At 46.0% G+C, this 14,813-nt stretch overlaps 1 protein-coding gene across 1 annotated transcript; it reads right to left on the bottom strand.

The window, feature by feature from the left end:
• Positions 1 to 4,371: 4,371 nt before the first annotated feature.
• On the bottom strand, positions 4,372 to 5,478 carry ColSpa_00017 (uncharacterized protein; the record flags this gene model as incomplete). The annotated part of the gene is made up of 1 exon (XM_049266229.1): positions 4,372 to 5,478. The coding sequence occupies one exon, from the start codon at positions 5,476 to 5,478 to the stop codon at positions 4,372 to 4,374; it is 1,107 nt and encodes a 368-aa protein (XP_049122186.1).
• Between the last annotated feature and the right edge of the window lie 9,335 nt (positions 5,479 to 14,813).

Genomic DNA, 14,813 nt, shown 5'->3' with positions numbered 1-14,813 from the left:
GCATTGGCGAAGTGGGGCGCGACGGATTAATACCCGGAGCGCGTCGGCTGTTAGCCAAACCCCGCTATCCGGGCATAGCTGCTGACTAAAGCGGCCAAAACCGAGTAGGAAATCAAGTCAAGTCAAGTGAGCCCGAATGTCCCCTGGTCCCTCGTGGGTTCGTTCCAGGTGGTTACGTTAACCAACGCTTTCCTGGGTCGTAACATCAGGTCTCCCCTCCAAAGGTCTAGCCCCTTAGACCTATATAGGTAAGTGGGTTCCCGCCGCGGGCTGTCCCTGGGTTTATCTCATTCTCATCTTTCTTCCACCATGTCGTTGGTGACTAATGCGGCAGAGTCAGACACTCTTAAATCTGGCAAGGCTTCTTCCACCAAGCGCCGTCTCGCGGATTCCTTGAGGATTCGTGAACACGGAATTGAAATCGAAATGCCGTGTAGTTGGTGTCGTTCCAAGGGGATCCGTTGCAAGATGCTTGCGGGTTTCCAGAAGTGTCAAGAGTGTACTCGCCGGGGTCGCTCTTGTGATGGGGATGATAATGCGATTTGCGAATGTGAGTGTTTTTCGTGGTTCCGAGGTGTGTGGCTTTCTAATGATCGTAGTGGATCGTTTGCTGAATGAAGCCGATCGTCTGGATAAGGCTGAAGAGCAGGAGGAAGAGTTGCTTCGTCAGAAGGCGGAGTTACTGCGAAAGCAAGCAGAACTGTTCCGTCTTGCGCAGGCGGAGATGGATGCGTCTCTTGCCCGGCTCGATCGTTTACGTAAAGAGAAACGGATGATTTTCAAGAGGGGTCGTGAGGCCGCTGCTGAGTGGCCTGCGGATTCGCCCGTCGATCCGGTGGTTGAGGCGGTTCACGAGGTACAGGCTAGTGGTGGTTTTGGTGCAATTGACCTGTCCTTCCTTGAGTCTTTTGATCCTAGCGATCCGTCCTGGCAGTCCTTCGGTGAGCTGCCTGTTGAGGGTTTCGTGGCTGAGGGTTCTGGGACTCGCGATAGTCCTGAAGGAGTTGCTGGGAGTGTTGGAGGTTCTTGACTGGCTCCCATGAATTGTCCTCGTGTCCGTATCCTTTCCATTTAATAAGATATTGTGTTTCTCCGTTTTCCTCTCGCTCGTCAATGATTCGTTCGACTTCGTACTCCGGTTCGTTTGGTTCCACGATGATGCAGTCGTTGGTGTTTGATCCTCGCGGTGCTGGTTCAAGCAGTGCGATATGAAAAACTGGATGTATCTTCATTGTGTCTGGTAAGTCGAGTTTGAAGTTGACGTCTGAGATTTTCTGAATGATTTTGAAAGGTCCAAGTTTTTTGTAGTCCAATTTGTCACTTGGTCTTTTCGTTTTGATGTTGCGTCGCAGAAGATACGCGCTATCTTCCTCTTCAAAGGTTGGTCCCTCAACCCTTGATGTGTTGGCGTATTTCTTCATTCGTGCCCTGACAAATTCGAGATCTTTGGTGGCATTCTCTTGGATTTCTCGTAATTTGTTGTAATCTGCCACAGCCTTTAGTGCTCGTGGTCCCTGTCGAGGTTCTCCATATGCCGTAGGCTCGAATCCGTAATTCAGGTAGAATGGGGAGTTCAGTGTGCTTTCTCCTATAGCACTGTTATAGGCGAATTGGGCCATTGGAAGCAATGGTACCCAATTGTCTTGGTCGTAGTTGACATAACATCGTAGATACTGTTCCAGTATCTGGTTGATTCGTTCGGTTTGTCCATCGGTTTGTGGGTGAAAAGCGGTCGATAGCTTGTGATCAGCTCCTAGTTGCGAAATCAGGGATTTCCAAAACTTGGATGTGAACAGTTTGTCTCTATCGGATACGATTTCCTTGGGCAATCCGTGGTTGCTGACGATGTATTTCAAAAACGCGTACGCTAGGTCTTCTGCCGTGCTTGACTCTAAGTACGGGATGAAGTATGCGTATTTCGTGAGTCGGTCGACAATGACCAATATGCTGTCATAGTAGGTTTTCGTGAGTGGTTCTTTTGACTTGGGGAGTTTGACGATAAAGTCCAAAGAGATTGAGTGCCACGCTTCTGGTGGCGCTGGTAGTGGTTGCAATTGTCCGTATGGTTTGTGTGGACTATTTTTGCTTTTCTTGCACATGTCGCAATCCTTGATTGCTGAAGCCACTTCTGCTCGAGTGACTCGTGCGTCGTAATGTTGTCGAATTCGTTTAAATGTTTTGGTAACTCCTTGGTGTCCGTGGGCCCTAGCACTATGAATCTCCATGATCTGTTCAGGTGTCATCCTGCCAGTCGTGCTGGTATTGACACGGGTACCGATCATAATGAGTTTCTGTGCTGGGACAAGGTCACCGTTCTTGTCCTCCTTGAGGATGACTTGGGTTTCTTCTGGTACCGGGGTTTCGTGGTCCGGTCTTCGGCTTAGGGCATCAGCTCTTCCGTTCTCAGATCCTTTGACGTAGATGATTCTGAAGTTGAATTCTGACAGGAATTCAGACCATCTGATCTGTCGTTTGTTGAGGACTTTAGAGGTGGTGAAGTGAGTGAGGTTCTTATGGTCGGTGTAGACCTTGACTTCATGTTTGGTCCCGGATAACTGAGGTTTCCATTCTTGGAAAGCTTCGATAATTGCCATGAGTTCCTTGTCGTGGATTTGGTAATTGAGCTCGGCTCCGCTAAGTTTTCGAGAGAAGAAAGCGCAAGGGTGTAGCTTTCCTTCATCGTCGCGTTGGCCGAGTTGTCCACCGATGGCGTAGTCTGAAGCGTCGGTTTCCAGTTCGAAGGGTTTTCTTGGGTCTGGGATTATCAGAACTGGTTCGGAACAAACTTGTTGCTTGACTTCTTCGAAGGCTTTTTCTTGTTCTTCGGTCCATTCGAAGGGTACGTCCTTTCTGGTGAGCTTGATGAGGGGGTTGATTTTGGCGGAATATCCTTTGAGGAATCGTCGGTAAAAGTTGACGAATCCCAAAAAGGATTGGATGTCCTTGACATTTTGAGGTCGGGGCCAGTCCTTGACGGCCGCGATTTTTCCATTTTCCATCCGGATCTTTCCTGGTGTGATGGTGAATCCTAAGAAGTCGACTCGTTGACTGTGGAATACGCTCTTTTCGGGTTCGACTAGTAGTTTGGCTTCTTGTAGTCGTTGGAGTACGGTGTGAACGTGCTTCTCGTGTTCCTCGGGGGTACGAGAGTAGATGAGTATATCGTCTAGGTAGACGACAACGAACACATCTATAAATTCTCTCAGGACGTGGTTGATCATTGTCTGGAAGGTGGCGGGTGCATTGGTGAGTCCGAAAGGCATGACTAGATACTCGAAGTTGCCTTTCCTGGTGCGGAAGCAAGTCTTCCACTCCTCGCCTTCCTTCATCCTGATCAGGTTGTAGGCTCCTTTGAGGTCGATGGCTGTGAACCATTTGGCGTGGTACAGCTGGTCTCGTAATTCTGAGATAAGAGGTAGCGGGTAGCAGTTCTTGATTGTAATATCGTTGAGTTGTCGGTAATCCACGCAGAGTCGTAGTTTGCCATTTTTCTTTGGTACAAACAATATTGGGTATCCTGCAGGGGATGTCGATGGTCGGATGTAACCTTTGCGTAGGTTTTCTTCGAGGTATTTGTCAAGTGCCTCGCGTTCCGTTTCATTCAGTCCGTAGATTTTGTGAAACTTCGGGTGTGCTCCTTCTTTGAGCGGGATCTCGTGATCGTACGAGCTATGTTCAGGCAAGCCGGTTTCCAATTCTTCAGCAAAGAGTTTGGTGTACTTGCGGTATTGTTCTGGGATCGGAGAGAGGCGTTCTTCCTCTCGTTGATCGTTGATGAATTGTTCGAATTGTTCGTCCTTCGTGGGCTCGATTCTTTTGACGTATGCGACGTATCTGTGTCGCTTTGATTCACTCGGGGGTTGCGGCTTGCAACGCTGCCTCGCAGTCGAATCTCTCCATTGGAGTTGGCCTGTTCTCCAATCTATGCTCGGGTTGTGTTGTCGTAACCATGGGATTCCAAGGATGACATCCATGTCTCCTATTTGTGCTATGTCGAAGATCAGATGTTCTTGACGGTCATGGGTAACCATAGAGAGTTGCGCGGTTTCTCTGTCAATGGTGCCTCCACCGTACTCAACTGTTTCTCCTTCCACGTTTTGCAGGGTGTATGGTTCCTCCTTGAATCTCCATGTGATTCCTCGTTGATTCACCAGTCGTGGTGACATCAGGTTTGCTTGTGCTCCACTGTCAATTACGACCTGAGTGGGCTGTCCTTCGATGTAGACGCTCAGAACCAGGTGTGAGGCGTCTGTCGTCGTGGCGAGGTATAGGGACTTCCTCAGTGTCGCCTTCTGCTGTCCCTGTGCAGTTGGCGTCCCTAGTTTTTTGAGTAGTGTCGGTGGGCTTGCTTCCCCTTCATGTCCACCGGTTTTATCTCGGGGGGGTTTGTTCCCTAATCTGGGTTCTCCAGGTTTTGGCTTTGCCTACGTAATGCATCATACATTCGTCGTGCATGCATTTGGACCAGTGTTTGATCAGTCCGTTGTAGCACAGAACCGGGTGTTCCGGACTGGGTTGCATGTGTAACCAGCTCGCTTTGAATTCCTTGACTATCCATGTGCCGAGTTGGTGGTGGAGGTAGATCATGGGAATCGGCTGCTGCTTCCTTCGTCGAGGGAAGAAGTCGTTAAGTTCCTTGTCCTGGAGGTGGAACTGGCATTCGTCGTAGATGCAATCGGCCCAGAATACTTCGGTGTGGCGTGCGTGTTTTTGGTCGAGGTACTCGTGGTCTCCGAATATAGGTTCCTCTAGGACGGATACTACTGGTTTCCCGTCGATTCCGGTATCGTCTGTTCCATAGAACCAGACTTCTTGATCGTCCTCATTCTTTTCGTACTGTGGTCGGTACTCAGGGTAGTCCTTTTTGGTGGGCCAAGCCCTTTTGACCATCGGGTCGTCGCTGAAGTCGACATTCGCTTGCGCAGCTATTGGTTCGTCCGGGTCGTAATGAGTTGGGCTTTGGTTGGCCTCGTAGAGCTGTGCTTCCCTTTCACGGAAGACTTCTCGTCCAGGGTCCGATTCGTCAGAGGATTCTTCTTCTTCTGAGAATGGTGTGAATGTAATCGTCCTGGTTTTCTTCTCAATATCCTTGTAGGATGTCGATTGCGTAGAGGTTTGGCTTGATCTTCTGAGATCCATGAGTTGCTTGGCAGCCTTTCTTTCGAGCTTGCTCGAGGGTTCGAACTCATCAAGCGATTCCTCATGTTCTTCTTCAGAGCTTGTTTTCTCGCCAAGTACTTCAATCGACTCCTGGGGTGTGGGTTCCCTGAACCCGAGTTTTGGAGGAGAAAATCTGGGTCGTCGTGGTTGCTTCCGTCCCACGGCTACTATCTTAGTGGGCTTCCCAGGTTTGATGCTCCTTTCCTCCTTGAGAGCGTTCTCGAGGTCCTCCTCGAGTGCCCATTGTTTCTGGAAGTTCCCTTGGGCTTGTATGCGTAGTTGGAGTCGTTCCTCGATGACTTTCAGGGTGTCGGGCATACAGGGGTTGTCTTCCTTGCTTTGTGCAGCTTCCTTGGCTCGGATGAGCTTGGTGATTAGCTGTTGGTTTCGTTGCTCCAGTTGCTGAACCGTGGTTTGTTCTGGGTGGCCTCCTTTCTGGGTTCGTCGGGAGATTGCCACAGTTCTGGGTTTGGGCTGTTGTGGGTACCATCCGGCTTGCTCTTTCAGTTCTTGATGAACTAAACAGTTGTCGTCGAAGCAGGTGGTCCAGTTCCTTTGTTCGTGGGGAACTTCCCTTCTTGCTACGTTGGCTTTCCTAGTGCCTTCAGGTACGGGTCGGTTCTGGAGTCGCTTAGGTTGTTTGCAGTCTCTAGCTATGTGGCCGGGCTTCTCGCAGTTGTAGCATTTGAAGTCCTTCGGATCCCGGTGGTTCTGGTGAGGCTTCCTGGTTGCAGCACCAACGTCCATGGGTCCGCTGTGTTGCCCATAGGAGGTGCTCGGCTTACTGTGTTGTTGGTTGTTCTGCCAGTACGAGTTGGGTTGCGAGTTCCTAGGTCCCTGCGGCACATACTTTTTGCTGGTATTCGGCTGAGGGCGGCGTGCTTCTCCTTTTTCCTTTCGCCGTTCGTACAGCCTGGTATCGATTCTGACTGCGATTTCCACGTATTGTAGGAAGTCGTTGGGTCGGTCGAGCTTGGATAGCTCGTCTTTTACTTCTTCCTTAAGTCCTTGGTAGAACATGAAGATCTTGGTGTCGTCGGTGTAATCAAGTCGTGCGCAGATTCTTCGGAACTCTGCAGCGTAGTTGGTGGCTGACTTGGTTTGTTTGAGATTTGCCAAGTCTCGCTCGGCTTGTCGTTTCTCGTCTGGGTCCTGGAATAAGGATTTCAAGGCGTACTCGAATCCTGCGAAGCTCCCAAAGATTTGCTGGGTCTCTAGGTTGCAGTGCTCCAGCGTCTCACTGTCCAGGTAGTCTTCTAGGTAGGGTTCGAACCAAGAGAGGACTCGTCCTCTGAAGAAGGTGCCTGCATGGATGATTCTCTCCGTTTCCGTACGGAAGTTGCCAGAGTGAAACGTCTGGTAGGTCCTGACCTGTATCAAGAATCCTTTAAGCGTTCCAGGGGTCCCGTCGTAGGTGGTGGGGGAGTTGAGCTTGAGTTTTTCCCGCCCATCCACTGGGGTCGAGATGATGTTGGCAGCAGCTCGGAGAGTGCGAACTTCTTCCCTGAGATTGTTGGTTTGCTGGACCTCAGCCCGAAGTTGGTCAAGGAGTGCCGCGTTGTTGTTGAACATCTGTTGCATGTCCGCGATGTCCTTGTGGGCCTTCTTGAGTTGCTTGGCCATTTCAGCATTGTCGTCCTCGTCGCTAGAGGATTCGGCGCCCTTCATTTCCTGGTCCAAGCTCATGGGTTTAGGGGGTGCGACCGCCTTTCCCTTGGATCCGCTAGATGAAGTCGGGGTGGCTTTGGAGGACATCGTTACTGTTTGGTGAGTATCAAGGTCAACTTACTAAACAGGAGCAATCAAAGTGTTACGGTCAGATATCCGACAGTGGTGTTTTCTGCTAATAGGCAGCTGAGGTCGATACTCGGTAACAGTAAGGTAAGTCTTGTTGGTAATCTTGCTGGTCTGTTGGTGTCTGGTGATCAGTCAGGCACGTCTAGGCGTAGATAGCTTTATAGCTTCACAACAGAAGGATAATCTAAGAGTCACTTATGAGAGAGTGAATCACGAAGTTGATTGCTGAAGAGCTATGGAGAGTCTTTGAGCCCCAGGCTCAAGTCCTGTCTATATACTGATGTCTCCCTATCGTGATGCTGTTGATGGTGATCAACTAGAGTGGGTCCGGGGTGAGCTGCTCACTTGGTGATCGCTCCCAGTGATCACCTTATCTCTTGATCACTTTCTTATCATCACGTGATCTGTCCATAGTTCTTCCGTTCCGACCCTTGCCCGTAAGCGCCGTGATCATGCATACATGAGCCCGAATGTCCCCTGGTCCCTCGTGGGTTCGTTCCAGGTGGTTACGTTAACCAACGCTTTCCTGGGTCGTAACATTAGACTATACCTAGCTCTAGGAGAAATACGTTATTTACTAGGTAAATAGCTTTATAGTTATTTAATATAGTATTATATAAAAGAATATATAAGCTAAAATATAAAGTAATAAAAATACTATAAACTTCCTTTTTCTAAATAGCTTTATTTAGGTTTAGTTAAAATAAAATAAAGTTAATAATATATATAATAACCTTTAATAGTAAGTTATTATTAGATCTATTATTATTATTTTTATTATTATTAGCCTTATTATTATATCTTTTAAGATCTTTTCTTTAAAACAAAGAGATTACTTAAAGCTACCCTTTCTAAGTAAGTTTAGCTTAGAGGTCTATATTCTAAGGGTTATTAATTTAATTATAGATTTATTATATGTTATTATTAGTAATTAAGGCTAGTCTAAGTAAATAGCTAGTAAAGGCTTTCTTTATATAAGTATATTTAAGTAAAGGCTAATAGTATAAATAGCTATAAATATATATTTTATTTAAGTTCTTTAGTAAAAAATAATATATATTATTCTTAGTTAATATAATAGAATAACTTATTAAGGTTATATAAACACTAGGTCTTTTCTTATAGTATTTTATTATTAATAAGTCTTCTTATAAGATACTAATTAAAATTATTATATAGTTATCTAGGTTTTTAACTAAAAGGCTTATTATTTTATTTTAGATAATTTCTATAAGTTTATAAATTACCTAAAATAAAGTAATTCTATATAATACTACTCTTAGAAAAGTTCTTAAAGTAAAAGTACCTTAGACTTTTAGTAGGTTTAAGATTTTTATATAAAAATAAGAATTTTATTATTCTATTAACTAAATAAATAAATTAATACTTAAGGCTACTTAATCTAATAAAGCTAAATATTTTTCTTAAATAATAGTTTAGCTAAATAAGTTATTTAGTATATATTATTACTTAAAAATCTTAAATATTAAATAAAATATTATTTAGTTTTATATTAAAGCTTTTATTTAAGTTAACTTAAAAAGTAATTTAATAATTAATATTTTTACTTATATATTAATTATATTAAATACCTTTTTTTATTATTTTTAAATAACCTTTTTTATATTAATATTTAAAATATATATTTAGTATATAACTTTAATATTTAAATTAGTTATTATTAAAAAAAGTTTATTATTAGTTTATTTAAGATTTATATTAATAATAAATTTATTAAAAGTAAAAATCTTTAAAGTATTTAGGATTTTATTAAGATATTTAAGTTTATTTTTTTTTATTTATTTAAGTCTATTTAGGTTAATAAATTCCTAGATATACTTTAACTTTACTTTAAGCTAAAGGGTTATATATTATAAGGGCTAATTATTTTATGTCTTAAGCTTTCTTATAGCTTTAATAGAAATAGATATATTAAAGATATTAGTTTAAGAGAATAAAGATAATTCGTTTAAAAGAGATTTTTTAGCTTATAGTATACTCCAGACATAGTAGTTTAAGGGTATAATATAAGCTAGGCTTATAACTATTATAGAGTTACTACTTAGGGTAAAAAAGATATAAGGAAAATAGCTTAGATTTCTATATATAGGATTACCTTATCCAAAATAAATAAATACATATTCTACGTGGTGGATCTGCACGAAGGGACCGGACTAATAGTTAATCCGGGCCCGGCGCAAATCTCACAAGGCTACGCGATGCGTGTGAGGGCATCGCGACAAAACGCAAAAGCGATGTTTGGTGTTTGACGAGAGTGTCTTGCGGGTTCCCATAGGAAATGGGTCGTGACCTCTCAGGTGGAAGCGCCTAGCCTGATTCTCATGCGTCAGCACCGAATCGGTATCCGCTGGTGATCCAGCCAACCATTCTTTTTTCTCCTACCGCCTGCAGCAGCCAATTGCGCTCTCTCACCGCAGGAAGGGGGTTACTTCATATCAGTTCTGCCGGAGTTGCGTGGGTCGCCACCGTCCTCCAGTCAATATATCATTGAGGATGGTTTAATAGACTTTAAATCTGCCGAATTTTGTTAGGTCTTTTGCGTTCTCATTTATTTCCTACCCGTTCTCTGGAGGTCCCCTTCCGTCATTTTGCATGCTACCCATACGGCAGTGGATCTTTTGAGTCCATCATGCCCTGAAATTTGTGACCTCTTGTCGCCTCCCCCAGTATTAGCCTAAGGCCACCGAAGCAAAAAGCCCGTGAGATCAATGGAATCTCTCGTGGCTGATCATGCAATATCCGATCCATTGCATAGACTATATGTACTTTGGGCCCCCAAAATCGTGACTTCCATTCAATCGTTGTGCGTAAACAACAACATGATCGGCTCCATGAACAATTGATCGACGATATCCGCTAGGATCAATCTGCATGGCATGGACAATGGGACCTTTCACCTCGAATCCATCCCATAGAGCGTCCTGACCATCTCTGTGGTTTCGCATTCCATCTTCCTGACACCCTTGAAGGTCCTTGCCTGCTAAACGCAGGATTCGTCTCCATCGTACCCGAAATATGCCTCCTCAACGCCGCCCACCGCCCGGCCGTCGCACTCGTCTCCTCCGCGCCGGCTGCTCCGATGGCGACGTTATCACCACGGTCAACTTAGCCGCAGCAGCAGAAGCTGGCACCGGCGCAGCCGGCACAGGTGAAGAGCGAAAGTGCTCGTGGTAGCGAGCATTGTGAATTTGTGCTGGCTTCTCTCTGGGTTTCGTGGTGATCCGAACGATTGAATTGGATAGAGTGGGGAGTTATGTCCCCCGGTTAGTGTTTTCCTGTCGGAAGCAAAAGTGACGAAGCTGCTACCCAAAAGCACCTACTTCGGTATGTTGCTACAAGCTTCTGATGTATACAAATCACACTTTAGCGATACTATAGTAGCCATAACATCTCCAAGATCTCGGCCCAGTCGGATGAAGAGTTTCAAGGCACCACCTCGTCTTCCTCAACTGTAGCATCAACGCCCTCTCCTTATGAGAGGGTCCACCTCGCCAGCGTCAGCATCCCAAAGGCCAAAAGATCATAAAAATGAGAGATCTCTGCGTTGCCTCAATCGTCTCCGCTGATCTTCCGTTCACCCACTTCGAGAATAGCTTCCTTCAGCAGATCTTTCAGTACCATAATATGGAGGTCGCTGGCGAGATCCCGTGTGGCTGGATCTCGATTTGGGACTGTCTCGGAGACTTCTTTTGACGTGGAGAGGACACAATGACAGGAGGGCTCTATTCAGCAGCGTCAAAGATATATCTATCATTCGATCTATAGTCATCACCGAATATATACGCCTTTATAGCAGTCACTGGTCACTTAGTTGATGTCAACGGTAATAGACAGTCTTACCTCCTGGCCTGAATACAGCATCGTGGAAGTCATAGTGGCGAAAGTCTCTTAGAGACCCTTGTCGGCGTCGTTGACTGGTATCAGATTTGGGATCTAGTTGGAGTGACGATCTTTGATAACGCTACGAACAACGATACTTGCCTCTGGGCTTTCTCCCAGCCCATTTGCCTGGAGATCACGGAGACGGACGTGTATGGCCCGGCGTATGCGGTGCTATGGGCATATCCTTAATCTTGCGGCCTGGGCCTTCCTTTTCGGCGCCGACAAAGAGATTTTTGAGGCCAAGTTGGATCACTACCAGTTTATGAACCGTCATGCTGGTGATCTAGAGCTCTGGTGCCGGAGTCGACCGCCTCTGGAACATCGTCAAGTTCGTGCGGGTCTTTCTGCAATGGACAGAATGGTACTAGAAGGCGGCGGTGGAGGTTCACAACAGCTCTGACTTCCGGCTCTTCTTTGAATCACACCGGGAGGCCTAAGTTATACTAAACAGCGGAACTTGATGGAGAAGTAGATTCTTATGATTAAAGGGGCTGTAAAGAAGAAGACGGAGATCTAAGCTTTTATATTAGCAACTAACAATAACAATACTGTTAACAAGTATATCCCAGAGTCAGACCTCCTCTCTGCTAACTACTGGAGGACTCTTGCAGAGATTGCGATGATTCTTGAACCCATTTATCGCTAGACGAAGCGTTGTGAGGGCTGGGCTGTCAGCGACGGGTATAGTTGACTCTGGGAGGTTACGATGGTATGGAGGACATTCTTTCGCATCTTTTCGACTGGAAAGTATAATACAACGCCAGTATATCTTCCGGTGTCTGGAGCTGGGGACGGAGACGGCGCCTACTTCTGGCAATCGGTCAACAGCCGGCGCCGTCACACGCCGCCCTGGACGGATGACCTTGATTTCTACCTTTGTCAGCCTCTGGAGACTACCTCTGACCCGATCTGGTAATTAAAGGACTATGCGGAGACCATCCTGGAGCTTTCCCGGCTTGCTATCGACGTCTTTGCTATTCAGGCAATGGCAGCCGACCTGCGAGAGGGCATTCAGTACTGTCAAGTTGACCCTCTTGTTGCAGAGGCTCTTGATGATGCCGAGAACTATAGATAGTCTCCAGCTCAGTAAAACCTGGCTAAACAAGAATTGAATGACCTCTTAGAATGGGTTCGGGCTGCTACTTAACATCGTGATGTAAATATATTACCCGATTAGGAAGAAGTGATGACGCCGTTTATTATAGTGTTTGATTTGAACTACTTGCAATTTGACTAAGTAAGCAAAAACACTAAAAAGAATAGCCAATGTTGTAATTCTGGGGGTTAAATTTGCCTCGATTGCACTTACGGCGGCAGCGCTGACGTACAGCGCGATTATGTCTACAAGTAGTAACTTAATGCTGCCTACACGTATATATTCGATTTCTTCTGTGTTTTCACCATCACCCAAGTCTTCTTTAAGTTGTGCTCCTGCTTAAAAAGGCACTAACAAGAGTTAGCTCGGTCCGGCATATTTCAACCTAAGTATTATTATTCACAATCTTGCGGTTGTGTGACCAAATGCGGTATGCATCCACAGCGGCCTTAATCTGATCGTAGGAGGAGTACACTTTTAGGCCATTGCACGACGTTAACATGAGATTCTGCACTGTAAAGTTTTCAAAAGCTTTCATTGGTTCTATAATCTTATAGGACCTGCCCCTTGAAGAAAGCAAATGCTGTCCTTACTGATCCTGTAGGGTAGGTTGTATTTTAGCCGCCGCCTTGCGTCTGTCGCGGTCGCTGGGTCAGGTAAGGGTATGTGTGACTTGCGAATGGACAGGTGGATGGATGGATGGATGGATGGATGGATGAGGGGGGGGCGGCCCGAACCAGACCATGCAGGTGTCAGTGGCTGGAGTCGTACAGAGTAACGAGGTCGACGATGGGCACAGGTAGGGGTGGGTGTTGACTGTTATTTCAATCTGCCTTTCCCCTAGGTCTGCTGCAGCTGCTCCTTATATGCCCTCCTACGTCCCCTCCCCCTTGGCTGAGCCCAGTTCCCCTGGCTATAACACTAATACAGCGGCGTTGTGCTATTGCCTTTCTTTAACGTTGGTCTTGATAGCTAGCCTTTATTGTTAAAGTCTATGTTAGACGCTTAGCTAGGATCCCTTTGTACTCCCTTAACTATTTGCTGGTACGGCCCTAGCTACCCCGCCGACGACCCCACTAGTGCCGCGCCGGTGCCCCCCCTCTAGGCGCCTGACAGCAGGCCACCAATCTAGCGTATACTGTCTAACTGCTTTCTGTAAACATCTTCGCGGTAACAGACACTAACATAACCTAGTCTGTAAGCTGTAGTCATGTAGCAATTCACCTTGCCTTGCCTGCTCACTTTGCTCGCGCTTCTAATTACTATCTTAAGGCGTCGGGTGATCTAGCCACACCTGAGTGACATAGTGGCACTAAGTTGACGATCAAGATCTCCTAGGCTGCCCGGCAAATTAGGTTGGGAACCACACGGCCCCACTAGCGATTGCAGGCCCCACCCCTCCTCGGTCGTGAGAACTCTCAGGACCGATTGTTGTGAATGGTGCAACCTTGCTAGTGATCAAGTATACGAACTATCGTTATATGGCTAAATCAGCTATGAAGTTGGGAGGTATATTCTACCGAGGGCAAATGAAAGGCGAATCTTGTAAGGTTAGAGATACTTGCTCGGTCAAGCTACCCATGTACTAAGTGGCCCAAGAAGATTAAGAACATATCTGCTTTCTCTTAGGCCTAGCCTAGAGGAAGTTAAACTTAGATGTATGTAATATCAAAAGTAGTCTTCTGGTCTATAGTCCTTGCCCTAATGACGTCAAATGCCTGTAAAAACACTGTAATTATGCGATAGATCGTCGTACTCTCTGACGAACAAGATCCTCGAAGACATCTGTTAGCAGAAACGTCATTGTCCAACATCTAACCGTAATGCCTCATTTCAAAACAGGAAAAGATAATCCTCTTCTTCAGAACAGCGTATTGATGATTTTTCGGATGATAGGTTATCACTGAAAACGGCATCGTACCAGCGCCTAAGCGTCCCGCACCCTTAGAAGAAACTAGCGTCACGATTGACCGCTAGGGCCAGATTAACTACCTATGGCCAGACCAACGCCACCACTGTCTTTTAAGGAGCTAGTCTTCTGAACCCCGCAGCCGTGTGCTGCCCGTTTTTGTTTAGCCTGAAGACGTTGGCATGTCATCCTCCTTTTCAATGACGCCTATATTGATGTTGATCAGGCTGTGGTGGAATTACAAGGTCGAGACCTGTCATCGAGCAGCAGGTCGTCGACATTGGACTCATCTCAGTGAAAGTAATAGCTTTGAAGGCCTTGCCAGCAGCAGAGCTCGGAGGTAACTGTTTTCCGAAGTGAAACGCGAACGAGGATGACGAGTGGTACTATCAGATACTGCCATGGAAGCCCTCGTCTCTAAATTGGGAGTCACATAGTCCTAAGTGAGGTCTGAATCTTACTACGTGCACTTGGCCCCGTGAGTGGCCTAGATGGGAGTTAGTATGTCATGTTGGTTAATTAAAGTTAGAGTAAACAAATAGTAAATCTGAAGAATTGTGAGCGTGAAATAGAAGATTTTCGGCGGAGGTGCCTGACATTCCTCAGGGGAGAAGTGTAGTGAAAGCGGATAGAAATATGGGAGCAGGCACACTAAAAGAGGGATCACATCCAATAATGGCCACCTATCTCACTCAGCGTTGAGACATGGTATCTCATTATATGACGCCACCGCGGTCTCGCCTTGGGCCTTCAGCTTACACGGTAGTCCAGGCCCATGGGACCGACTTCGAATTCCGTCGACAAAACTGTGGAGGGATTACAGATAGATACGATGGCGTTAGAGAGACAAAATATCCCGAGGGGAATGCCATGCGGCCGTCACCAAACGGGCAAGGTCCTCAAGGTCGAGGAAAGTCAACGAAAATAAGAATCCGCGTCCAACAATAA

Source organism: Colletotrichum spaethianum (genome assembly GCF_022836535.1).
Source record: "Colletotrichum spaethianum MAFF 239500 DNA, contig01, whole genome shotgun sequence".
Lineage (NCBI taxonomy): Eukaryota > Fungi > Ascomycota > Sordariomycetes > Glomerellales > Glomerellaceae > Colletotrichum > Colletotrichum spaethianum.
Note: the sequence above shows the minus strand (reverse complement) of the source record. Positions and strands in the feature narration are given on the sequence as shown.